This window comes from Pseudopodoces humilis, chromosome 20 (assembly GCF_049639895.1).
Source record: "Pseudopodoces humilis isolate 2021_Gansu_Grassland_sample_001 chromosome 20, ASM4963989v1, whole genome shotgun sequence".
Taxonomy (NCBI): Eukaryota; Metazoa; Chordata; class Aves; order Passeriformes; family Paridae; genus Pseudopodoces; species Pseudopodoces humilis.
Window position 1 is genome coordinate 11,129,868 of NC_142219.1, and position 26,732 is coordinate 11,156,599.

Consider the following 26,732-nt stretch of genomic DNA (forward strand, 5'->3'; position numbering starts at 1 on the left):
CCCGCTGTGGGCTCACATTTGTAACAGAGCGCGCAGGGATAAGGTTGGCCTCACTTGTTCTGTTGCTGCTTGGGGTCTCTGCAGTGGGAGGAAGCAGGGAGGAACTTTGCTCTCTGCTGCTTGCCTTTCTTTGGGGAGTGGGGAAGGGTGTGGGAGGGCTTGTCTCTGTAGTTGTCACCAGCACTGGGCTGCTCTGTTGATGATCTGAGTGCAACCATGACCGTGTCTAAGCTTTCCCAGAATTTCCTGCAGCTGCCATTGTTCCAGCATTTCCCTCCCCTGCCAGAGCTCTCTGGCCCTGCACAGGGCTCTGTGAGAGGGGGGAGCTGTGCTGCAAAGCAGCTCTGGTTATGACTATCTGTTTGCTGACAGCAGTAAACCCAAAACAGAGTTTGCTGCAGTTGCCTCTTCCTGTTCTTACTGTGCCTCTGTGTTCAAGAGCCAAGTGTTACAAAGCTGTCTCAGGAGGCACCAAATTTTTGCTTTGGCTGGTTCCAATGGCTGATCAAGCCTCAGGGCAGACAGCTCCTCCTCTCTCTTGCCAGCCTCCCTGGAGCTCAGTGCCACTCCTCAGGCCATCGGATGTGTTTGGGCTCTCCCAAGGCAGTAGTGGAACTACTGGGTGATGTTCTAGCACTTGAGTCAGCTTCTCCCCAGCCTCATCACTGTTCGCTTGAGATCAAGCAAAGCTGAAAAGATTGGAACTTGTTTCTGTTTAATGAGTGCTTGCAATAGCAGGACCTGATGTTCTTCTTGCCTCTATGCTCAAATAGAAATTAAAAGGAATAGACTGGTTGAAGGATAACTTTTCATGATTTCTCAGCAGATTCAAACCATGGTTGTGCTCCCTGAGGTTGCCTTTATAGTTGAGTAGACACTGCTCTCATGTTGCTGGGTTTTCCATGTGTATGAGCCCCCATCAGCCCTGTTTAGAGAACTGCACAGTATCCAAAACCTGGTTTCCTCTGAAACCAGGGAAAATTTGGAGTGTGGGTTATCCTATGGAAAAGAAACAACAAGGTAAAAGTGATCATACTCTGCTCACTTGCAGAAGTCTTCCAGGCTAGCTGGTTTCTCTGAAGTCTGTTCCTAGCTCATGGGTAACTTCTGTTTTCCAGCTGGACCCACAGGCACTGCAGGACAAAGATTGGCAGCGGACAGTCATCTCAATGAATGGGGTAAGTGTGGCAAACAGAAATTAGCTCTGCTTCTGTACCTCCTGTGGGCTTTATTTCTTTGCTTTTCATTGCAGCATGAAAAAAAAAAAAAAGAAGAAAATGTTTAAAAAGTAACAGCTGTTCTCTTTGGTTCAGGTGGAAGTGAAGCTATCAGTGAAGTTCACCAGTCGGGAGTTCAGCCTGAAAAGGATGCCGTCCCGCAAGCAGACCGGCGTGTTTGGGGTCAAGATTGCCATTGTCACCAAGTGAGCTGATGGGTCACATTTCTCCCTGTTGTGTTTCAGGAAGACAACTGGCCAGTGGGGTGCACCTGCCTGTGTCGCCATGAGGGGTTTGGCAGTCCAAGCTGCTCCACTAGTGTAGGAGTGTAGATGTGGCTGCAGACAGGAGATGCTTTACAATCTATGAGCTTCATTTTTTGCAGAGATAAAAGCTAATGTGCACACAGGCCGTTTACTGACAGCCTATCACTCCTCTGAATTCCAGAAATCCCCCTGGCCTTTGCCTTCTCTGTAGTTAGCTGACATGGTCACAGATTTCCAGAGCCACTGAACAGTGATGTTTCCTTTCCATAATCAAAAATGTTCAAGACCTTTGAATCCCATTGTATTATTTTAACCCCTGATCTTTTGTCATGAATCATTTGCCAGCAGAAACCTGTTTGTTCTGTTGTACGGTTTGGGAAGTGTGGAATTTCCTCCCCATGGAATTGTATCAGTTTGAAAGCAGCAGAGTTGCTATGTATCCAAGGGCTGTTTGGGAATCCTCTCTTTACCTGGGCTGAGTTGCAGGCTCTAGGGGCACTGGGACCTGGCCAAGAGCTCAAATGCTCAGGGAAGCTGCAGAACAGCCAGAGCCAGGCTGAGACAGTCAGAAAACCCCCTCCAGTTTTAAAAGGAGTTTTTCAGTTCAGTCCTGACTGCCTGCTCAGAATTCCTACCACCCCATTTTGCAGAAGAGGTTTGCACAAGGAAATGTTGGGGTGCTTGTAGCCATGCTGGCTGGCTGGGGAACAGGCATGGAGGGCCTGGGCTAAACTGAGCTCTTCTGTCTGGCTTTCTTCAGGAGAGAGAGGTCGAAGGTGCCGTACATTGTGCGGCAGTGCGTGGAGGAGATCGAGAGGCGCGGGATGGAGGAGGTGGGGATTTACCGCGTCTCTGGGGTTGCAACCGACATCCAGGCTTTGAAAGCTGCCTTTGATGTCAGTAAGTATTTGTCTGATTTTTCCCTTTGCTCTGTGAGAACCCACCTGAGCACCCTGTCAGGTGGCTGTGCTATTTTTAATCTTATGTGGCTGAACAAACATTAAGATGTAGAGATTCTCACTCAAGGAAAATAATTTTAACCTTGGCCGAATATTTTATTACTGATATAACCCAGGAGATAGAACAGGATGGATCCTTGTACCAAACCATGCTTTTTTTATTCTTCCCAGTAGACATGAAACAATGGCTTTACCTGCCTTGCCAAATCTTTGTAAATAGTAGACACCTCTCTGGGGGGAAACATCAGCAATCAGAAGTCATAATTTCTTCACTGTTGTGAGGTGCCCAAATTAATAGAAATCCTTAAAGAATGTTAAAACAACTTTTTTAAATTCTGTTAAATGCTGGCTTAGACTGCTTTATGAAATAAGTGCTGCTTGGTGTTCAGTTTAGGGAGAGGGGATGGTTTTGTTGTTCTTAATAGTAACAAAACTGAAATATAAGCCCTGAATTGCCTTAGCTACACTCAACAGGGAGTTAGAGAATCTCAGAATCTCTTATTCTAAGCTGTTACAGGCAGGGAATTGGAATAACAACTGCTGTCAGTAATAAAAGTTGAAATGCATGTAAATACAGACAAGTAGGGCTTGTTCAGATCAGGCCGGGGTCGCTGGCACAGCACAGCTAGCCCTGGAAGCGTGAGGTTCCCTGGCCTGATGTAAAGCAATGTGTGTTTGCAATCATTTGTGCAGGGCTTCTCAGCTGGAAGGTTGCTCATTTAATCTGGAGAAATGTAAACAGGAAAACTCCCAGCTATTTGGGCAGAGACAAAAGATAAACAGACCCAAAACAAGGAAAAGAAGGAATGCAAGGCCAGCAGTTCCTTTACCCTTCCTCTACTCTCCCCTCTTTCAGATAACAAGGATGTGTCAGTGATGATGAGTGAGATGGACGTTAATGCCATTGCAGGCACCCTCAAACTGTACTTCCGGGAGCTGCCAGAACCGCTCTTCACAGATGAACTGTACCCCAACTTCGCTGAAGGCATTGGTAGGTGCAGCACAAGGAACCCTTGAGACTCTTCTGTAGAAGGCTGCTCTTAAAGCATCATAAAACCCATATTTATGGTGTTGGACAAGCTGTGAGGGGAGTGGAACCCAGCTCAGAATGACATTGCCTTCCCACATGGTGCAATATGGGCGCTTGCCGTGCTGTTCTGCAAGCTGCAAAAGCCCAGGTTTCTGAAGGAGAGGTTCAGGCCAGAATGCCAGCCTGCCTGCTGGGGCTGTGTACAATCACTGCCCAGGCAGGCTTCAGGGAAGCCCCCTTTGGAGGGGAGGGAGATGTGTACCTCATCTTATCTTGATGCAGAGAAAAACATCAATGATTGAAAGCCTCAAAGCACTTGAACTGTTTAAGAGAAAAGGATTCTTAATACATTTGTGAAACAAAGGGACGAGATGCTGTGGGGTATTGATGTGCAACTGTGACCTTCCAGCCTATGAAGATGTAGTCACAGTCCTTTTGGGACCATCCATACTGGCGGCCCTGGGACATGACTCAGTCAGATTCAAATTCCCTGCCTGTGGTGATGTCTTGTTCTCTGTCTTGTAGCACTTTCAGATCCTGTTGCAAAGGAGAGCTGTATGTTGAATCTGTTGCTATCACTTCCAGAACCCAACCTTGTGACATTCCTTTTCCTTCTGGACCATTTAAAAAGGTAATATGTGGTTCCTTGAGAATTTAATAGCCTGGCTATTTGAAAAGTGGAGCCTTTTCTTTAAATACCTGCTGAATCAGAGAAATGAAGAAGTATTTGCTGATCTGCTGTGAACGCTCATCAGATAACTATTGTCTCATACTCATTTAGTGAGGCAGTAAATCCTGAATTCCATTCCCACTCATACTGAAAAAGGATTAGAACTGGAGGAAAGGAGTAACAAAAGAGTCAGGGCTTATCTATCACAAATGCAAATTCCTGCTGAAATGTCACTGAGACTTCACCTGCATCGGGATACCAAGACCAGGAAAGGTTTTTGTATGAACCATGATGCTCTGGCCATAGTTAAGGTCTAGGGGACCCTGTCTCAGAAGGTGTCTGAAATACAGTATGATCAATTTTTTTAATTCCAGCACTTTGCCTAACTGCAGTTGTCAGTTCCTTTTGTAGTGAAGTCTGTCTGATTTTGTCTATGCCTTTGTAATATGGTTGTAACTGTGAAAAAGTATTGCCATGCATTTGACATTAATGCAATAAGCTGGCTTAATGCTTGCCCAGTGTGTTAATTTGCATAAGTATGTTGTACATATCAGAGACTGTCCCTGGAGACATGAAAGATCTTCTTAGGAGATTCTGGATTAAGATCCAGGAAATCTGGGCTCTACTTGTGTTTCTGCTGCAGACTTTTCTGCCCTTGGGCAAATACTTTAAACTTTGTGCCTCAGTTTCTCCTTTATAAAACTCAAGATATTTATGAAGGTCTGCCTTGTGCTTTGTTTCTTCTCCCAGGGTTGCTGAGAGGGAAAGTGTGAACAAGATGTCCCTGCATAATCTTGCCACTGTCTTTGGACCAACACTGCTCAGACCTTCAGAGAAGGACAGTAAAATCCCTGCTAACCCAACCCAGCCCATCACAATGACTGACAGCTGGTCACTAGAAGTCATGTCCCAGGTAAAATCTTGAATATGCCATTCCATCTTGTGAAGACGCTTTCTCAGAAAGCAGTCCTGTGGCAGGCCTGGCTCAGTGACCCACTGGGTTTTCATGGTCATTTTTTGGATAAACATAAAACAACTTTTGCCCTCACAAAGGCATTTTAGCCTGTCTGTAGGACAGTGTTCCTTCAGGCAGATCATTTGCATCTGTATGAATACAGCTCCTTTTTCATGAAGGAATGTCTGTGTGTGTGCATCCTGTGTGTGCTTGTGCATGGGAACAGTTTTTGGGGAGTTGTGTCCCAGCACCATGCTGCTGGCCTGGGATAAAAGAATCAACAGTGTTTCCACAATGCTCCTTGGCACTTAAGCCACCTTCACTGATGCACAACAAAATTCTTTAGCCACTGCTGCCTCTGAAGGCTGTGCAGAGGACTAGAGCACTCAGTGACAGAGCCTGTGTCACTGAGTCAGACTGGTTTCTCTGTTGTGTAATGGCAAATTCTAGATTGAATTTTTTCTGTGCTGGAACCACCAGCACCATTGTTCCACCTGGAATCTATAGAGTGTCTCTGAAGCACTGCAAGTTCTACTATTTCTAGTGCTGTTATACAGTGTATTAAATACACAGCTGCTAGATGTCCCAGAGAGAGCTGTATCACCAGCTCTCACATAGCCACGATGAGAATGAGTTTTTACAGGGCTTTATTAAATTACCTTGTAATTTCTCTTTCCAGGTTCAAGTTCTTCTGTACTTCCTGCAGCTAGAGACTATCCCTACCCCAGACAGCAAGAGGCAAAGCATTCTCTTTTCCACAGAGGTGTAGGTGCCTGTGGTACCAACAGGACACAAACTGCTTTTGGCATAACTGTCACCCTGGGAAAAAGATGAGTGGTGTTTCCTGGGACTGGCCTGTTCCTGTGCTGGGGAATTCCAGCCCTCAATGCTTCTGCTGTTTAACCAGACACAAGCTGGAGAGAATGGAGAAAAAACCCCCTTGTGCTGGCAGAACCAGAACCGACCGGAGACGGAGCTGTGCGGAGTCTCCACTAGAAGGAGCAATAGACACTTGGACAAATGCACCAGGGAGTGCGGCGATTATTCTTGTTGGGAATGTGACAGAAGGTATTCCTCATTTTATGGATTTAATTTATCGTAAAGAAACTTCAAGATTTCTACTGGACCACTTGATAGGACACCCCTTTTTGGGAGAGGGGGCATTAAAGGATATATCACAACTGTGTCTTTAATAACTGCTGTTTTTCAAGTACTGTTTGAGGCCACAAAAAATAGCATTGCTTTGCAAGAGGAAGGAGAAGAGAAGGGATCTAAAATTCTCTCCACAGAAATTCAAGTCTTGATTTGAATATGGTTCTAAATCAAAAAGTTTTACATACAGCTAGAACTTTCGTCTGGTTGGGAGCTAGGTTTGTTTTTTTTTTTTTGTTTGCATTTTGGCTCACCCAGCCCTTCTCATAGAAATGTTTGTACACCACAGGGAAGGAGATGCCCTGCTCTTGCCTATGTTGCACTTCTGATGGGTTTTGTTGGGTTGAGACAGACTCAACAAAATTAAATAAATAAACACAGCAAATTAAAGAGAGGCAGGGAGGATAATAGTCAGTGATTCTTTTGTTTGTTTGCGTATAAAAGCAGGGGCAATATTATCCAGGAAGGATTTTTATATTCCTTAGACCCCACCAAACTTAATAAAAATTAATTGGGAAGACTATTAATTCCCAACACTCCAAAGAAAATACATTATCTCTGCAAAAGTAATTGAAGAATTTGTGGATTAAAAAAAAAAAAGTCAATGGCTCTCAGTTTGGCTGGCTGCTTACTCCAGACTTTTATCAGAACATCTTTTTTGTGATACTTGAATTTTTGGAGGCTTTGTACATTGTTTCTACAAGAGTCTTTTTCTGATAGATACAAACACTCTGAAAAAATGCCAGAATGTACTTTATGGACAATCTAGCAAGTAGCATGCATTGTGGATTTCCAGAAATTCCAAACTGTTTTAATTAAGAGCAGTGGAGAAATTTCTGTGGAACTCCATCTAACAAAAGGTCTGGCCAAACACCAATTTTGTATTTCCCTCCCTAAATCAGTTGAAGTTACAGGGGTGGAAAAGGCAGCAGTATTTGTCCAGGGAATTGAAACTGCAGAATCTAATTGCTGGTATCCAGAGCTGGCATTCTGGCTCTGAAGCAGATGTGCCAAACATCCTGGGGGTGGGAGCGATGCCATTTTCCTAAACTCTTCCAGCCCCCACTACTCGTACCCAGCTATGCAGCATCCATTTAGTGGCATCTGTCCATCATCATCCTGGCAAGAAGAAAAGTACAGCTGGAAGACAAGGGAAGGAATTGGCACAAAAAGGGGAGGGAGGGACAGATTTTGAAAGATTGGTAGGGTCAGGTTGTCAACATCATTTGGAGGGAAATATGACACAGACAGCAACTCTTGTGCTGAATTGCACATTTTCTGCTGGGTGATCTGCAAACTCAATTAAAAAAATAGCGAAGAAGTATTTAAAGCAAATAGAAAAAAAATAAAGGGAAATTATTTTGTAGTCACTGTAATTCTGACTGCTGCAGAATATTAGAAATTATTGTACTGTGAAGTTGCGAAATCAGAAAGGAAAAAATATAAATTTCAATTTTGTGAGTATATCAATATTTTGCATGCTTTGTAAGGATTCTTATAGGAATTTAATATTGCTTAGTATCCCTCCCTCCTTAGGTCTGGGAGCAAACCTCTTTGTAATGTAATGTACAACTAGAAATTCCTTCTCTCTTGTATGTATTTCCATGACATTCCAACTTCTGAACCCACAAAAAAGAAAAAACTGTGTGTAGTAGGAGGTGCTTTTTGGGGGAGGGAGGGAATGAAGGCAAGGAAACTTGAAGGCTTAAGATTTTGATTTTTTTAATTTTTATTTTCATTTTTTGCCTGTTTGAAGGTAAAAATAAGTCACAATCCTGAAAAAGCATTGACTTGAGCCATGTCCTGCAGAGCAGTAAAGCATTCTCTGTGTTTGTTTCTCTGTATTTGTTCTCCCTTTTCCCCAGCAGCTCTACAGCAATCCTTGCACTCCTGCCTGCTCCCACTCGGGGGATGGCCCTGAGGCAGGAGCACTGCTGATGACTTCAGGAAAAGGGGAAAAAACCCAAGCTACACCTGGTGCTGGGTGATAGCCTTTTCCTTTGGTGTTTGGAATCTGTGGCTGCTCCTTGCAGTGTTGAAACTGGAAAGCAATACCATAATGACTGTGCCAATTTACTTTTGCCCAAGTTTTTAATTTTTATTTATATAGGAAGTTAATTTTAATATTAAATTACAGATCTATAGTATGTAACCATGAGAAAATTGCTTTTGCTTTGGTTACTGTGACAGGTTGTTGCTGTCAGTCTCTCATTACAATGCTCAGTTCTAATGTAATGTTATCTAACATGCAGGCATGTGGATCAGGGAAAAAAGTTAATTTAACTTAACCCATTAATTATTTCTGTTAAGTATGAATATGTTTTCCCCAAAGCTGGTAATTTTGGGCTGGAAAAGATAGTGGATCATATTGCTGATGATGAAATCATGGACTGATTTGAAATATGAGAATTGATTTCTTGAGTTTCCTTTAATTTTGCAAATAATTTTTTTTCCAATAGTCTTATGTTTTCAGAAATTAAGTATTTCCAAAAGGCTTTTATGTTTTGGTTGTTTTTTCCCCAGGGATGTTGGTTGGGGTTTTTTGTTTGTTTGGAGGGGTTTTTTTGTGTTTTGGGTTTTATTTTTACTTTTTTATTTTTTCGTAAGCCTTATCATCCTTAAACAAAAAGGGAAATGCAAAACTTGGCTTTAGAAAAGGCCTTCTGATTTCTCCTTTTATACATTCCCTTGTGAGTTGTGTCAGAAAACTGAACTCTTTTAATTTTCTGTGTTAAAAGGTACAATATAAACAACACAAGAGCAAACTAGGAAAAAGTTACCCTTTATGTGTGCACTGGGAGATATTACTCCTTCAGTTTCTAATGTATTGGAGAGACTTTTCTACAAATGTTGCTTTCAGGAACAGGAATCTGAAATGTTTAAATTTTCAGCTAAGGAAATTCAAGTGATTAGGATAGTCTGTGTCTCTCCAGTTTAAGGAGGGAAATAAGCATCAGTTTTCCTGGCATTTAGAAACTACTTAAAATTCTTGTGGTTTTTTTTTAACACTGAAAAAGTTTTTAAGTAAAATTCTAAGAAGTTAATCAAATGAAGGGAAAAGTTTTCAAAGATGGACAAGAAATAATAGTTACTAGCTCAGAGTCAGCTTTGTGTTTGCTTGTGCTTTGTATGGGAGGGAAGTATTGGAAACCAAATTTAAATACATCCACTCAAATGCTGCTGGTGTTCTTTATTCTTGCACATTTTTAACAAGTTGAGGTAGTAGCTAAGCTATTTCAGGCTGTATTTTAATGCTGCTATTTTTCAGTGTATCAGCTAAGGGCAAAATCCAGCAGTGTGGTGCCTGTCCTTGCCGGTGCCCACTGCCTGCCTGGGCTCTGGCTGTCATCACACGCATGCGGAATCGTCCGGCAGCACGCGGCCCTTGTGGTGCTGGCCATGAGGTGGTGGAACCACAGAGGATATTTATGGGAGGTGCAGGATTTTTACAGTTTATTAGTTCTACCTGTTAAAAACTGTTTTATGGTTGTTCCTGTTAGTTTTCTATGAGTTATTTAAACAAATGGACTGTTCCTTAAGGCAGATGTGGATCTCCAGATTAGTTTGTCACCTGTGTAACATTGGAAGGTATCACAATGTGTTCATTTACCTTAATGTGCCATTCTTGCAAGTGTGTATAAAATGTAAACTGACCAGTGTGGTTTTAAAAATGTTTAAAGTCTGATGGCAAAACCCCAGCCTTCTCCAATTCCTCACTAGGTAATCCTTTTGTTTCAGTGCTTGATCACCTATTGGGATAACTTTATCAGACGTGGCATTCTTCTTATGGAAATTTTAGTATAAAATGGGAAATGTTTTAAGAAAAACTTCCCCTGTTTACTTTAATTCAAGATGACAGGGACTTAAAATAACAGAAGACAAAAATATTTGTGCAGGAACTTGGGGGTTCCTTGGGGTAACTTGGGGGCTTTCTTCTTCTGTTCCTTGAAGAAGAAAAATCTGAAAGGGCAATTCCTAGATACGATCAAATTAACCAAATTCTTATAGTCACTTGTTTATGCCCTTTTAAATTTCTACTCCAGCGATGTTTCTCTTTGTAGACTTTGCTTTTGCTTCACTACTATTAGTGAAAAATAAACATGGTACCATTCCCTTCCTTTAACACAGAGCCTGTACAACTGAGATACTGGAGCCTTGGACTAGTATTAGCAATTCTCCATTCTGAACTAGGATGAAACAAATGTTCATGTGTGTTCTATGAACTTTCTAATTGGATAGAATTAAATCCATGGATTGCCCTCAAAATCAACAGAAGCTATAAAGGAAGCACTTATGGTTAATAGACTGTTCCTTAACGATCTTTAGGGAAAACCAACATAAATGGAAAAGGGAAGCAAAATTAGGAATTGCTCAAGATCACGTTGTTTGGGACTAGAATGAGGTTCTCATTTTGAGTTACAGAAGGTGGCTCATGCCCTAGATAACTCAGCAAAGGCTCTCTTGCCAGTAAATAAACATGAATACGGGAATGCCAGGAATTTATCTACAGCAGCCTCACAGTTCTGATGTGCTGCAACCCCTCTTTCTTGCTAGTGAACATTCACAGTTCAGTGCTAAGAAAGCAGAGCTTACCACTTGCTCTCTACCATTTCCCCCTGAGGCAGCAGCTATAGCACAGGTATGTTATCATAGGTGAACCACCACCACAAGGAAGTAAAAAGCTCCCAGAACCACAAAGTTGGACTATTGTTTAAGCTAGAAGTCTGGTTTTAGGTTGCAAGGATGAAATGCCACAACAACTGTAATGACAGAAGGATTGGGGCAATAGGACCAAAGCAAACCTGAGTGTATGTGTTGTCTTGATTTTCCTGTCCGTGACCATATAATTAGATTTATGCCTTTTGGGTTAAGCAAATTCATAAATGCTTTTGTTGAGAATTATTAAATTATTAAATTACCTAGTTTGCCTCTACTGTTGATTCTCTTTGTGTTACCATCTTACAGTGACATTGCTGGAGGCCACTGCAAAACATGCAGAGGTTTTTGCATAATTTTTTTCCTGCTGCCATGTTTCACCTCAGAGTAAGACAGACCCCTCCTTTGCCAACAGAACCACTTCACATCTTTCTGCACTGTAGCAACTATCACACTGAGAAGTTTAGTTTGTAGCAGAGCTAGAGAGCAGAGCCCTGGAGATAATTAAAATATTTTCAGTCTTCTTGTGCTGAGTGGACCAGGTACTGCTGAAGTTCAGGGCCATGTTGTGAGCTAAGTAAAATTCTATTATTGACAGCTGTTCAAGTATATTTAGGAATTAATATAATTACAGAATGCCCAACTAGCAGAAGTGTTTGCTCTACTGCTTTGTCTTAATCACAATCATTTTCAAATCCTCTTGTCAAAAATGGTTCACTAGAATACAGAAAAATTTATTTTGTGCTAAAGCTTTTGCTTTTGTAACTGCTGTGGTCTTTCCCCCAGTGGTAGGATGTTCTGAGGCATTCTACAGATGAACTGTTTCTCTAATCTGCAGAATGATTTACACCACACGGCATTTTATATCCCTGTGGATGTACAAAAGGGCAGGCTTGTGTACAAAACAGCTTCCTGCCTGCAAGGAGACTCCAGCAGCTTCCTGAATATGACCCCAAGCAAGGGTCACAGCAGGTCCAGCCCACCAGAGAGCAGAGGCCCTGCTGCTGCTTGGGTGCTCCTGTCTCCCCTGGGGCAGTTTGATGAGGCTCAGAAGGCAGTTTTGAGTTCCTTCTTACTGCACCCAACCAAGTGATCAAATGCTGATTTAGAATAGCTCAAAATTCCTCTATTTTAGTCCCATTTTGGGAGAAACAGGGACAATGGTAATTTGGGATTATACAAATAGCTGAAAACACATCTGTATCTAAAACCTATTTCATATATAGTAGATGGCAATGTAAAAGCTGCTATAGCAAAAGGTCATTTCTCCACAAGAGCCTTTTCCACTCCCTGCCTTCTTTACTGCTTCTCACACCCTAAAAGAAGTCTTGTCTTAGGTTTCACAGTCACATAGAAAGCTTGCAGAATCCTGGATAAAACTTAGCTATGCAGGGACCAATGTTTCACAAGTACTACAAGTGATTACCAAGGTAGCAAAAAGAGGGTAAGGAATTATTATGTTGGGCTAACTGAAAAGCATCACAATGAAATGGTGAATTTAAAAGTGATCTCAGAGCAGGACACTGAAATGTTGTCCTGTCTGTATCTGTCCAGCAAAAAATAAACAACTCAGCCTTCTCTTGCCTATGTAAGTTGTGTAGTTTGTTCTTATCTCTAGTATTATAAGTGTTTATAATCCATGAAGAATTCCAAGGAAAGGAGTTAAGACTATTTATTTAAATATAAATACAATTAAATTATATAATTAGTCCTAAATTATCAGATGTAGGAGACAAACAACTTGTTATTGTTTGGATAATTTTGGGTTTCATCAGAGCTAATACAGTTGGCATTATTTTAAACACTACCATGTTAGGGAGTCAGTTTCTGACAATTTATCCTGCTGTTGCTAGTGCTTCAGTATCTCATAGTGCTCTGTTCTGGGGAAAGAAAATCTAATCCCAGTAATTTAATATGGAAAAGTGTTGAAACCATACTGCTAAACACCTCTCAGTTTAGGCCCAAAGAGAAGGGGAAAGGGAAAAATTATCATTCTGGATTTTTTTTTTTTTTTTAAACTTTCTGAGAAAAGTGGTATGAAAAAGGGATCCAAGAACTGTATTTGGGGGAAAAATGTCTTAAGGCATTTGTAGCCTTTCTTTGTACACAATGTTAAATAAAATCTCCTGTATCTATGTCCTCAAGTTCTTTTGGTCTTATTTAGATAAAAGTGGGCCTGCATTACACTGAATGTGTGAATTGCATTCAGCTGAGTTTGCTGGGGGCATGGAATTTAACACTGCTGTTTCAAAATAAAAGCTGCTTCTTGTTTTACAAGGCAAAAGCTGTATCACCTAAAATCTAGAGCTTAGAAAACTAAGCTGAAACAACTTGAATGTGTGGAAATACTTTACATGGAAGGTAGAGAAATAGCTGAACAACCCAGTCCATGTTCAGATCTGTATGAATCCTTTTGTAGTTCTGTTTCAAAACCCAGCCCATCTCAAACTTTGTCAGCTTTTCATTTGTGTGCAGAACACTTGATCTGTAGTTAGTATTTACTAAGAAATCAGCTCTGGCCTCCAGTCCTTCAAACACTGCATGAAATTAGTGGGATTTTGTAGGAATCAGTGTGGAAACTGAACCAGTTATTTAAATCAAATTAACTTGGTGCTTTATTTAAATATTGTTTAAATTATTAATGTAATTAAAGTACATTTATGTTTGAATTCAGTCCAAATTTAATATAATATAATATATAAACCTTTCTACAATAAAAAGATACCTGCTTGAAAGCTCTCTAGCCCATTTCATTAAGTGTGGATCACAACGGTTACAGGGCTCCATTGCAAGGTTGGAAGTAGATAAAATGTAACTAACTGACTGGAGTGTTTAAAACTACACTGAGTGTCATGCTTACCCCTGAACTGGGCAAAGGAGGGGAAACTCGATGACTATTACTAGTACTCTTGACCAGTGGTGTGGCTGTATAATATAAAATCGTTTTCCAATAGCATTGATGTGGAATTCTTCTGCCAAATGGTTCTCCCTCTACCAGAAAGTGAAACCTTAAAGTGCAACCACATAGAACAGGAGCCCCTGGATGAGCCTGGAAGGGATTGTGTCCTGCACCAGGCACTCTGCACCCACAACCAGCTCTTACCGTGTCCAGATCTCTGCTGACTGCCAGACTGGAGCATCCCAGCCTCTCCTCCTGGGTGCTTTTCCCCGACTGAAGGCCTCAGGTGAGCAAAGCTGCTCCGGGCTCGAGCTGGCCTGGCACGCAGGCCTGAGCAAAGCAGCCGGCACACACCCGCGGCACCTGGAATGAGAGGGAGCAAATGAAACCTAAGGCTGGAGCAGGATGAAAAAGAATATAATAACAACGGGATGTTCCGTGCAAATTGCTTCACCTGAGCAGGTGTCTTTCCATTTTCCAGACAGCCCTGAGGCTTGGACAGGCTGCCCTGGGGCAGCAGCTCCCCTGCAGCCTGTGGGATACAGCTGTCAGTGTGAGGCAGGATCAGCCGTCCCTGCCTGATCCCGGAGAGACATTTGTCTGCTCTTTGTTAGAAGCCTCCAGTTATGGAGATTCTGTAATCCTCTGGGGCAGTCGAACCCAGAGTATAACCACAATGAGAAAGCTTTCCTAGCAGACAGCTGAACCACTCTGCACACATTTCAGCACACAATACTGCAATTTAACGCATTTTTTTTCAGTGACCTTTTCAGTTCCAGAACCAAGATCCAAGGCATATGCACTGTCAGCTAGCAGCTTGTTCATTAATTCACTGAGCTGAGCGACTGCTTCCTGCTGCAAAACAGAAAGCTGAGCCCTTTGTGGGCTACTGTGAGAAATACGTTGTACAAAACAAATGCAGTCACTTTTCACATCCTTAATACATAAGCAATGCTACTGAAATGCCATCTTTTTAGCTGATAACTTAAAAATCAATCCAAAGGTAGAAACACAGGACAACATTTTGCTGAAGGTGTCATGGAGCAGAAAATCTGGCAGAATGACACTGGTCATCCTGTAGGAAAATAAACATCAGGATTATTACTTAAGCATAAAGGAGCATTTCATTGTCAAATGAGTACACTGTGTCTGTGCAGCTGCCTGCCAGGTAGGAACAAGGAGAGTGACAGAGAAATGAACAGGGAAGGACATCTCAATGAAATTGACTTTGTAAGACACAGAAAAGTTTTCCCACCACGTAAATCAAAACTATGTTGCAGTATCTGGCAGCATACATCCTGCCAGTTTTAAAGGGAATTCTGACGTCACAGAGATATAATTTACTTTGATTTATAATATTAAAAATTTAACCTCACCAAAGATAATGAAGGAACTGTAAATCATACTTGCCCTACCAGTCTACAACCTACAAATTCCGTATTCCTGTGAATTCTGTTCCTACGAATTCTAGGAAGGAATGTACCTCAAGGGAGAACATGCAACTCAATCTTACACTGAAATGTTTCTTTTGTTAAAACAGCTGAGTTGCTGTTGGGAGAGAAGCTTTAACCTAAATAGAGGAAAACTTTTTCAGGGATGTGTCAAATCAGCACATTTTCTTCATTACTGTGTTCACAGCACTTCCCAGACAGTGCCTGTAAATACAAACTCTGCTATACCTCCCACCAAAGCACCCACGCTGCAATTTAGGGTTATTAACTTCAGTTGCTGGTTATTCATGACAAGTCAAACATCCTGTACAGTGATGGGCTACAAAGCTGAGCTTAGTTTAGTGCGTTTGAAGGGAGCTCAGACTCTGAAAGCTTGTGTGCGTGCACATGAGCTCTTGTAACCTAAGAAGGCAAAGCTATTTCCTACCACAATATGCTGGTTTTGGCTGGGGTAGAGTTGATTTTCTTCAAGGTGGCTGGTATGGGCTATATTTTGGGATTGTGCTGAACACAGTGAAGAAAACTCTAGCCCATTTAAGCCACTACACACATTTAAACATCTACTTCTCACTCGAATGAAAAGCTACAATTCTAGATCTGGACAGTAAGGCACAGGTTTAGAAGACCCACAGCCTTCCTCCCCCCCACTTACGTTTCCAGCACTGTGTGCCCTTGGTACCAGAGCTTAAAATATTCATGCTTATTCCCCCGCCCCCAAAACAATTGATTTTTTTTACCAGTCCCAGATGCGGGCCCTGGGCCGGGGCCGTTGTCGCCCTCCCGCCCTCAGACGGGCAACGAAGCAGGGGAAGGGTGTGGAGCACAAGTGCGATGAGGAACGGCTGAGGGAGCTGGGGGGGTTCGGCCTGGAGAAAAGGAGGCTCGGGGGGGACCTTGTGTCCCTCCACAACTCCCTGGCAGGAGGCTGCGGCCGTGAGGGGTTGGGGTCTGCTCCTGGGAACAAGGGACAGGATGAGAGGAAACGGCCTCAAGCTGCGCCAGGGGAGGTGCAGGTTGGACGTGAAGAGTAATTTCTCCACAGAACGGTTTATCGGACATCGGAACGGGCTGCCCTGGGAGGTGATGGAATCACCGTGCCGGGACGTGTTTAAGGAAAGACTGAACGTGGCGCTCAGTTCACGGCCACGTTCTAGACGACCCGGTGGAGTTGGGTCACTGGTTGGGCTCGACACCTCTGAGTGTTTCCCTCCCTACCTGATTACAGTACCCCGCGGTTCCGAGGCTCAGATGCGGAGCGGCCCCGCCCTGAGGGAGGGGCCGCCCCGCGCACGCGCCGCCCGTGCCCGCGCCCCGCCCTTTCCCCTCACGGGCGCGGGGCGGGCCCGCGGGGGGCGCGTGCGCGGAGCCGCCAGGGGGCGGGGTGGAGGCGGGCGGAGGGGTCCCTGCCGTGCGCGCGCCCCCCCGCGCCCCCCCTCCCGCCGGCCCGGCCCGCGCGGCGCCCCCGGACCCGGGGCTGCGAAGCAGCGGGAAGGAGGCGGCGGCTGCCCCGGTAAGCGCCGAGCGCCGGCGGGCACAGCCCGGCCCCGACCCCCGCCCGCCCGCCGGGGGGTCCCCGCGGCCGCGTAGGCTCCGGCAGGGCCTGTGTCCCGCGCCCCGGCCGCAGCGCCTCACGGCTGCGAGACGCCCCGGGCTCGGCCCCTCTTCACCGCCGACCCCCGAGGGGCCGCGCTGTCACCCCGCGGCGGTGACAGAGCCCCACGCCCGCCTCCGGTACCCCTGCGCCTCAGGGGCCGCTCGCGGCACCCTCCGCCCGCCCTGCCTCGTCCTCCCTGGCACCCATCTGGCGCTGACCCCGCGGGAGCGCCGCGGGGCCGGCGCTGAGGGAACGGAGCGGCCGCGGTCCCGGCTGGCGGGGAGGCGCAGGTTGGCCCGCATTTGCATCCCGCGGTGGAATCATTCGCTTCACGCTGCTGGCTGCTGCCTGCGAGAGGGATGGTGGGTGCGTGTGCAGCTCCCTGAGAAGAAATGCGGAGTGCTCGCTTTCAGCGCTTTCTAGCTGGCTTTTGGTGCGTTTGGGGGCACCTTTGTCTGGATTCTGGGCTCATGCTTCTCTGGAGCGCGATTTTTCTGCCTTTTTAGAGCTGAAAGAGCCTCTTAAGTTCCAGTTTTGTGCCTGCTGTCTGCCATCCTGTGCCTCACACTATTTTAGCTTCCAGGTCTGTCGTGACCTCGTATTACCAGGGTTGTAGGAAGGCAGGTTGCTATAGCTGGGACAAAACCAGTCACCAGCCTGTTCTGAGAGGTTCTGTACACTGTGTCTTTAGAGAGAAAAACAATGCAGTGCTGTGCTGATGCTCAGCAATATGCAGCCTTCTCTCCGAAACAGCATCTCACTGTCTGTGATTGCGTGAAGTGTCTGTCTGTGCTGGGATCTGGAAAACACAGTTCTCTTGTAGCATAAAATGTATCATGTAAGTGGTTCTGCTGGGTGAAAAATGCTCTAAGGAGCCATGGGTTCTGTTGAAAGGCATAGGCTGTGCAAGCTCTGCTCACCCCGAAAGCAAACATAAACCTTCTGGAGCTGCTTCCTGCTTCATTAGTAGTGTGGACTTTGGCTGCTGAAAGATAGGCAAATTAAAGCCAGTGGCTGCTTTTAACACTGTGGATCACGATATAGTGCTGCAGTAGCTCAGAAGAAGAGAAGTAGTTTCTTCTCTGTCTCCAGTCTAGTTGAGTGTTGTTAGGTAGTTGCTAACAAAAATGAAAAGAGAAGGTCTTTGTAAATAGTCTGAGATTAAAACTGGGAAACTGAGACGGGTGTAGTCTCATGTTTCTCGTAACACTGCCACTTCACTTTCAGCTAATGGAAAGACCAGATTCCAGGCTGGTAAACTAGGTGAAGTAAGGAAAACACCCCTTGATTTCTCAGATGTTTTTGTATGGCTGAAGATAATATGTGTCTTTTTCTTTATTTTTTGAATACGATACGTAATTGGGAATAAAACGTCTCAAATATTTTAAACGTATTTTTCTATTTCTGTCAAATAAAGGGCCATTTAGTTAGATAATGCAGCCCACATTTTCACAGTTATTTTATCTGTTCAAGCTAATTGTTGACATATGTTTTAGTGTGGTCATCGGTAAAGATCTGTCTTCTCTTTTTGATTGTATGAGGGTCTGTTATATTAAAGTCTGATGATGGTGGAACATCACAGTGGGAAAATCTCTGTGCAAGGATTTCCAGGTATCGTGAACTGTTACCTTCTATTGTGATTTGCATCTCTGGGGTATTTTCCCTTTCCCTCTCTGCTCTAGGCTGGTGTGATCTCTGTGGCCTTCCAGGCATCTGCCAAAGGTGTCTTCTGCATCAGGCTGGAGCTAAGGTTTCCCTCAGTGGAGAGTGTGTCCATAGTAGCAAATCAAAGAGAGCTTGGGTGTTAGGCTGAGATCTGGCACATGCTTGGCCCCATAATTGTCAGCTTGGGCATTGGTGTGGCTTCTTTAGGCCAGCTGGCATCTTCCTGAGCCATACCTGGACATTATTTAAAGGTGGCAAGTGCCAGGTCTAAAACTTGTCGAGTTTTAGAAGTTTCTGTCTAAGCACATGTTGGGATGGATATTTTTATGCAAAAATTTTTATGCAAAGATTTAATTATAAAATAAATCTCATGTACAGTCAGTATTTTATGTATTAATAGACATATACTTAAAAGTAACATTTTTAAGTCAAATTTGTGCCATTTTTGCTTTACTGTTAGTATGAAAGAGGAAAATAGATTCTCAGTGGGTGGAGGTTATGGAAACTCCTCAAGAGATTTTTCACTAACGTAATTCAGAAGCTCTGTTTTTGACCTTGTGATGTTGCAGCCTGTCTTGCCAACAAGGATCCAGTCCTAGCAGTGTGTAATGCTATTAATGGGACTGAATCACTATTGCTCATTGGGAAAAACAGCATAAGAAATGTTAGGTTTGTACTTCCTGGCTTAAAAAATTAGCCCATTTAGTCTTATTTTTGGTCTTTATACTGAAGAAGGGAAAAAGAGCAAGTGTTGGAAGCTGATTTATGTACATAATGGTAGCCTTACTAGTTACAAGGAACCTATTGCTTGTTTCTTTTGAGCTTATTCCAACTGAAGTGATCAGAGAAGCCACCATTTGGAGCACTTAGCAGTTATTCAGCCTGGAAGTAATGACAGGACACTGTATTTAAACATAAATAATTCATTAGTAGAGTTTTCACACATACATGCATGAATTTCTTTGGGAAAGACCTTTGCTGTCCTACACCTACAAGACACTACAACTTTTGATCTTCATCTTTGTAACTGAATGTGTTGGGGTACTTCATTTTTGCAAAGAATTGACACTGTGTTGCAAATCAGTGACAGAACCAGTAGCTTTCTGAATTACAGGGAAGAAAAATACAAAAATAAATTCTGAAGTTAGGTGAAAGGAGACTTTATGAAGGGTTTCAATCCACATGGTTTCAGTACCAAAATAAAAATAATTTAGAACTAATCACTTGTTGCATATTAAATGCTTATAAAGCCATTAAAGCAAAATTTCAGAAGAGTAAATAACAAGTTTTTACTTATTTCAAACTTGGTTTGTCATTTTTGAAAGATAAATCTTGCATAAATTTTATTTTCCATCACTGTGTGCCAGAATGGAGCCAAGATAATGACTGGCTGCAATTAATTGTTAGATATGCAGTTTTATTCAGGAAAATAAACTGAACACGTAACATGTAGTATTTATTAAGAGTAAAAAAGAGTTAAGGTAGAGTTGAAGTACTTGAGTGATGTATTTGATGACATCAGTCTGAAAGTATTTGTATTTTTTGGATGCTAAAAGCATTTCCTTGACTTTGGTCATTTGGCCAGTGTGGGATACATGTTCTGCACAGGTACATGCAGTGAGTAATAACTTTCTGTGGGATCTGTGTTTGGGGAGGTGAGTGGAAAGCATGACCAAGAGGCTGGTGTTCTTACCGCTCTCTGAAACTTTCTGTGTTCTTCTTAATACATTTCTGTGGATGTTCTTAATTAAAAGCACACAGTGGTTTTGGCAGATGGAGCCTTCTTGAAGCTTTGGCTGCAGAATTTCCTTGTTGTGTGAGGGTTGGTGCTGGAGAGGCTCCTTTGACGTATTTCACTGCTAGAATGTTGGCTTTGTATGGACAGGTCTTAAGTGACATGGGCAAGTTTATAAAAATGGTCTGCTAGTTTGACTTTTTCTGTTTAGCCATAGGATTTTAATTTTTTTTTTTTTCTTTTTACTGAGTTGCCAGGTTATACTGAGCTAAAATTTTCTTTTATTTAGCAAAGCAAATGACACTGCGGGTTGATAATGGGTGTGCATTTAAAGTAGCATCTGCTGTGCAATGTCTTTTCAGACAATGGTCTTGCCTGTTTCAATTTGCTCTTCCCTAACAAGCGACCAGCACTTTAAATAGTTAATGGTAAATATTTCCTTCAAGTCTCCGAAGGAATACAGGCTTTTCTGGAAGAGAAAAGGAAAATTAAAGCTGCTTTTACAGACATGATTTCTTCCACAAATCTGAGTAACTGTGTACACTTGATGTTCTACTTTTGTTTTTATTTCTTTCCGTGACAAAAAGGATGCTTCTTTCCTTTCAGTGACAGAATCATGTAAAGCTACTTTGTATCTGCACTGCTTATATGAGATGGACAATTATTGTCTCTTGGAAATTATGAACTTCTTAAATACATACAGTTCCTGGTAGTTGTCATCAAATTATTCTTGAGTTAAGATTTGTAAATAGGAGATGCATCACTGAATGTGGCAATATCATTGGATTTAACTACACTGAGGTCATCAAGAATTAACATGTTAAAATGAAAACTTTGTGACATAAACTTTTCCCCATTACTGTTGCTGTTTTTTCTAGTTTTATACAAAACTAAAGGAGAGGTTTTCCTCAACCTGTAGTATGGGCATGCCTATGAATTTGAAAAAGTTTGAAGGTCCCATCATGCTGTTCTCCACAGGTTTTGATAGTTTGCTGGATAGATATTACTGTAAAAAATGTAAATTCTGTTTGTGAAAACTCAGGAAAAACAGTAAAGACACTTTAAAGGGTGCAGATGAAATTTCAGTCTACTTCATTACATATTCAGAACTACATTTGCTGTGTTAAAAACATGAAATCATACAAATATTTGTTATAAAAACTTGACAGTTTAATGAAAATCTTTCTGATATACACACCTGTAAAAAATCAGTAGTGTCTATCTACAGAAGAAAATTAAGTCTGTCAGTTATGGACATTAGTGTTTTAATATAAAGGATATTTGAAGGAAAAGGAGAAGACTTCAGTATAGCCTTTTTTAATAGAAAGACTGCATTTTTCTGGAGGAAAAATATTCAATCACACATCAAAGGCTTGCCAGGAAACCCGGAGATACAGGAGCTTTTCAAAGAAATACCTTAAAAGTGTTTCACAGTGGATAGTGCACTTGGCATTCCATGAGGATATTGGCACATCAGCAGCTACATCAGCTAGGGATGCTGTGCTGGGATTTTAGTGCTTTCCCAGGCTTTGTCCCATGTAGGATCCTGCATTGCTCCAACAACCAAACTGTTGCAGGGAACAGCAACTCCATAAACTGGCTGGCGATTCACCCTTTTCTGGAAGGCTTGGAATAAAACTTGGAAGAGAAATAGTCTTACCCTTTTTCCCTGGGGAAATAAGAAATTGTCAGTAGATGGGAACCTCTCCATTCTGTCACAAGGACTTTTCTTCCATATGACTCAAATTTATGTCCTTGAGCTTCCACACTGGGGCCAGTAACTGCTCCTCCCTTAGTGATACCAGAGTATTTAGGAAGGATTTGCATGTGGCTCTGTCTGCCGAGCCTGAAGGACTTTAAGCTGTGTAATGAGTGTGTTGTTGACAGATCTTGGAGGTGAGGAAAGATGTGGGCCACTGCACAGAGTTGAAATCCATAGATAGCCAAGCTTCAGACCCCTCAGTGCCCTCTTTTTTCATGTGGTGATAGTGTAAAAATAACGTGGTTCATCTGTGTCCTGGAAGAGTGTGGCTTGGAAAGTGTTGGTGGTTTGGTGGGTGGCAGTAAGAGGTTCATTTAAAGCAGGGCTGTTGCTGAGCAGCCAATAGCCTGAAACTGAATTAAAACAAATCTGGGGCTACACCATCTCTGAAAGGATGAGACTTCCTTCTTGTTCCCAGTTCCCAGTCCCGCTGCTTCCTTTGCATAGTATCTAGCAATTACAAGGTGAGTCAGATCAGTCCTGATCTGTCTGAAGGACCAACTCATCAAAAATGAGCTGTGATCTCTAGAATGGATAGAAGGGAGAGGACCGAGGAAGGGGTGGGACTGCCTCTTTAGGTGGCAGGGTACAATTAAATTATTTTCATGACTAGCTTAAGCAATCCCCAGCAGGCACTTCCCTCCCCCAGCCTTAGCAAGATTGACTTGTGCATGAGCCATTCCAATTCAGGCCATTCTCTTGGTGCATCTGAGACCAGGATGGTCCTTCTGGGCTTGGGAATCCCAGAGCTGTAAGCACCTGGGGCCTGGGAAAGTCCTCAGGTGATGCATCTCTTTATTGCTTCTTCTGTTCTCTGGGATTTTCTGGTTGCAGTGCCTTCAAGAATGTTGTCAGACCAGGTTGGTGGTGAGGTGGACATAGAGAGCACCCTGTCACCTCCCAGTTCCACGGCCAGGCAATAGAAAGTCCTCAAGCTGAGACTTAATCAGCTGCTGGTAAGAGCAGATCTATCATCATAACCATCCTGGTATCAGGACTTGGAGTGTTTTGATTTTGCATGAACTGAAGATCTGGTGGAGTGTTTTGGATGAGCATGAGACCTAGTCAGAGTTAATCACTTCTCTTACAGGTTTTACTTGTAACACACGTGTGCTGGGAGCCACTGGTCTGCCTCCTGAAATGGCCCATTCCGTGTCCTTTCTCTGTCCCCCTTGCTGTGATGGGCGCCTGGCTGCTGCCTGCCTTACTCCTCCCTGGGAACTCGATGCAGCAGAAGCCTTTGCTGCAGTTGTTGATATCTGAGTTCAGCTGACAACATTTACAATGGACCAAAGGGAGGAGGTCACCCCTGGTCTCCTGCTGTAGGCAGCACTTTTGGGAACAGCTGTGTGGGAGAGAGAGCACTGCAGTGAAATGTACGCTGAGCAAGTCACTTTGAAAGGGAAGGAAGCTGTTGTGTTGGTTGTATACCTTTCGTTATGCTATTCTACCAACTCTCCTGGTTTTAAAATTGGCATGGCTGGTTTTGAAAGTACTGTCAGGCAGTGCCAGGAGAATTTCCACGTGTGTTTGTCAGTAGGACTCATACCTGTAGGAATCACAGCAATTAACAGTGTAAGCATTCCGCCAGTGGACTTTGATTATTGTGTGAGGAATACAGTATATGCTTAAGGTTATAGGACACTGAATACACCTTTGTAACCAGAAGGTTGTTGATTTTTGGAATAACACTTGCTTGGAATAACAGGTAAGAGCACTTCCAGTTACTGGAGTTAACTGATCAAGTATCACTTTTTAGATTAGTGGGGTTTATACTTAAAGCTGTCCAGTCCTTTGGCTGGGGAAATGAGTGTGTTAATTTTCTTATTATCCTGGAAGACAATTGTCACTGTAGGTGTTGTCTCTGTCATTTGGAATATTAACCCAAGGGTTTTACAAGGAAGGTTGTCTGCTGTTTGTTCAGGCATGTAAAGTCTGACATAGAAGTGTAATTGCTACCCAGGAAATAGGTATATGCTGCCTCACCTCTTAGTGTGTGGCTTAAAATTTGGATACAACTGTGAAATTTCCCACAAAAGGAAACCAAATTACCAAATTACCTGTCTTTTCAACAACAAATAAACAAACCCTACTTAATAGTAATGTGGATGGTGTTTTGTTCTGGACTGTGAGCAGCTGTAGTTAATGGGCATGCTATGGGCACTGAGCAGACATACGATGTTTTTTAATCAACTCAACAATGGATACCAGTAAGGTATGGCTTTACCTGGTCTGTTATTCTGTTTTTCAAAGCTATAATTTAAAAAAGTCTTCTGAAGCTGCAGTCAGTGTAGAAACTCATGTTGAGACCAAGTTATGGACAGTGGTCCCCTTCCCTGTGGAACAGTTTCCCCATGCTAGTTGATGAACAGTTGTTTTTTTCTTTCCTTGGCAGTGATTTGAAGTAGCAGTTGTTTGAAATAAGAGCTTGAAAACAAGGCTACATAATTTAATTTTGTTATGAAAAGGCTTTTAGAGCACAGTTTGTGAGTTCAGGAGTTCTGTAAATGTTCCTGTCACTTGTCTGGAATGCTAAGTATTGCAACGGTTACACATCGCTCGCAGCAGCTACAGCTCTGAAATTTTCTCCAAAGAAGGAGTAGAGAAATTGAGGTGTGTAACAGCTAATTCTTTCCCAAAGCTCTGGTCTTTCCTCCCTTCTGCTTGAAAGAGAAGTAGAAATAGCAAATGTGGCTTGAAAACAGTGGGTGGATAGCGTAACTTAAATGCAGGATTCCTATTTTTGCAGTTCCACAACTTGTAATGGAAAACTGTAATGGCTCTTCAGAATGTTTAAGACAGAAAGCAATAGGAAGGTATTTCCTCTCTGAATGACTCCCTGCAGCCGTTGTTCAGGGGTGCAGCCCTGTGTTGCTCCATCTGCATTGCACTACAATGCACAGTTGTGTGTTTTCCTCGCAGCACAAGAACGTAGCAGACGCTGCCACACTGGCACAGGGATCCAGCCCACCCAGAGCTCCATCCCACCTGCAGCTGTGGGCAGATGCCTTAGGAAGAAACCCAAAGTCTTTCCTCCTGCTCTGACTGCCTTCCCACCTTGAAATTAGATTTTCTCAGAGGGGTTTCTGAGCCCTATATGCTCAGATATTTGACAGCCATTAGGAAATTTCTGTACCTTGTGCATGGCCAGTCTCCCCATCCCCTCACACAATATGCATTAAAAATACAGCTCACTTTTTTTATTTAGAACCTGGCTCTGAATTAAGTTGCTGGTCTTTAGTTTTAGTACTGGAAAAAATGATTAACAGCAACTCCCAATCTGCCTTCTCTATGCCATTCCAGATTTGATAGGCTTTTGCCATGTTCCCTTTGAGATGTCTCATGGGAGCTATTATGTATCTTTGATCTTATTTTTGCCTCTTTAAGATCTATAAGAAAGCCTTTTTTTTTTTTTTGAGGTTGAGAGAACTGCACATAGCAATTAAAGTGTGGGTAGATAGGCAAAAGTTTGATTTGTTGAGTGTGATATTTGTGTTTATGGATCATTCTCTATTCCTTTCTTTACTAATTTCTGGAATTGCTTTGCTTTTTTCTTTCCTATTCCAAATACTCTACTCATAGTTTAATGAAGCTGTGAATCAGAGTGGTGTAGTCTTGCTGAGCTGTATTGAGAGCACATTTATATTTGAAGCTGCAGTTGCTTTCCCCCAAGAGATAGATGTGTTTGTGTTTACCTATATTTAATTTTGTTTGCTGTTTTTATTGTCCAGTTAGTCTCATCAGGGTCTTTGTGATTCCGTGGACTCTCCTGTTATCCTTGGTGTCTTAAATTACCTGCTAGTATCAGCAAACTTTCAAGTCACTAAACTGATGTCTTGATCTTAAGCAGTAAAAGAAATGCCTCTGGGCATATTTCCTCTGGGCTGCTGGAAGCCAGTGGTTTATATATATCGTGTTTTTGGAATTATTGAGCAAGAGACATTGTTGTAGAGTGCTTGTTCAGCTTAGAGGCTGAAAGTTCCAAATGCAGAGAGCTGTGTCTCTTTCTATATAGCTTATTTCATATTCCAGATATGAAGACTTTTGGTGTCTGTGCTGTGTTGTCTGCAGAGACTTGGGAAAGTTCTGTATCTGTGCTTTACAGGGAGCTGATCAGGCTGCATTTTATAATCTCTTTGCTTTTCTGCCTTTTGGGACTGTGTAAGTGACCCGAAAACGTCATTCCCTAATTATTTGGGCAAAGTTGTCAGCCCAAATATATCAAAACCAAAGAATTTGCACAAATAGAGAGTGAAAGTGTACTGACTCTATTGCTCTTAGAAGTGAGCAATTTCATCTGTAACTTGGGTATTGGATTTTTAAAAGTGCTCAGTATCCTTAGATTTGAGGGATCACTTGCTTCTAATTTTTTATCTCTTAAAAGATAACTCTAAGATTATTTACAATTTTCTTAATAATTAATGGTTTTTAGTAGGTAGCTCTGCTTAATGCCTCTCAAAAAATAATTTTGTTGTTTAACCCTCTGTTGTCTTCCAGGCATAGGAAGCTATATTCTGTACTCTTGTAACTGAGCTTTACTTTTTGTGACAGCAATATTAACATAATCAAGCATATTAAATAATGGATGAGATAAAAATAATCACAGTAAGGAATCATCCCCTCCCTGCTCTGCTGCAGTGCTCAGGGTTCTGAAGAGAAACACTGAAAGCATTGCATGTTGGCTGGCTGGATGTATCATATCAGTTTACAGTCAGGAGCAG

At 42.7% G+C, this 26,732-nt stretch overlaps 2 protein-coding genes across 4 annotated transcripts in view; both read left to right on the top strand.

The window, feature by feature from the left end:
• Positions 1–5,908, top strand: part of BCR (BCR activator of RhoGEF and GTPase) — a 92,187-nt gene extending 86,279 nt beyond the window's left edge. For both annotated transcript variants that reach the window (XM_005524463.3, XM_014253847.2), the window contains exons 18-24: positions 1,119–1,178; positions 1,314–1,423; positions 2,244–2,383; positions 3,299–3,433; positions 3,998–4,103; positions 4,893–5,055; positions 5,777–5,908. In XM_005524463.3, coding sequence (XP_005524520.2) covers positions 1,119–1,178; positions 1,314–1,423; positions 2,244–2,383; positions 3,299–3,433; positions 3,998–4,103; positions 4,893–5,055; positions 5,777–5,866 — 804 coding nt within the window. In that variant the 3' untranslated portion in view covers positions 5,867–5,908. The remainder of the gene's footprint in view (positions 1–1,118; positions 1,179–1,313; positions 1,424–2,243; positions 2,384–3,298; positions 3,434–3,997; positions 4,104–4,892; positions 5,056–5,776) is intronic.
• Positions 5,909–5,983: 75 nt separating this feature from the next.
• The window catches only part of SPECC1L (sperm antigen with calponin homology and coiled-coil domains 1 like), a 73,810-nt gene continuing 53,061 nt past the window's right edge, over positions 5,984–26,732 (top strand). The window contains exon 1 of one of the 2 annotated variants that reach the window (XM_088064903.1): positions 5,984–6,165. In XM_088064903.1, the coding sequence (XP_087921029.1) occupies positions 5,984–6,165 (182 nt within the window). Of the gene's footprint in view, positions 6,166–16,669; positions 16,766–26,732 lie in introns of those variants that run through there. The other variant, XM_014253873.2, reaches the window with a different exon arrangement.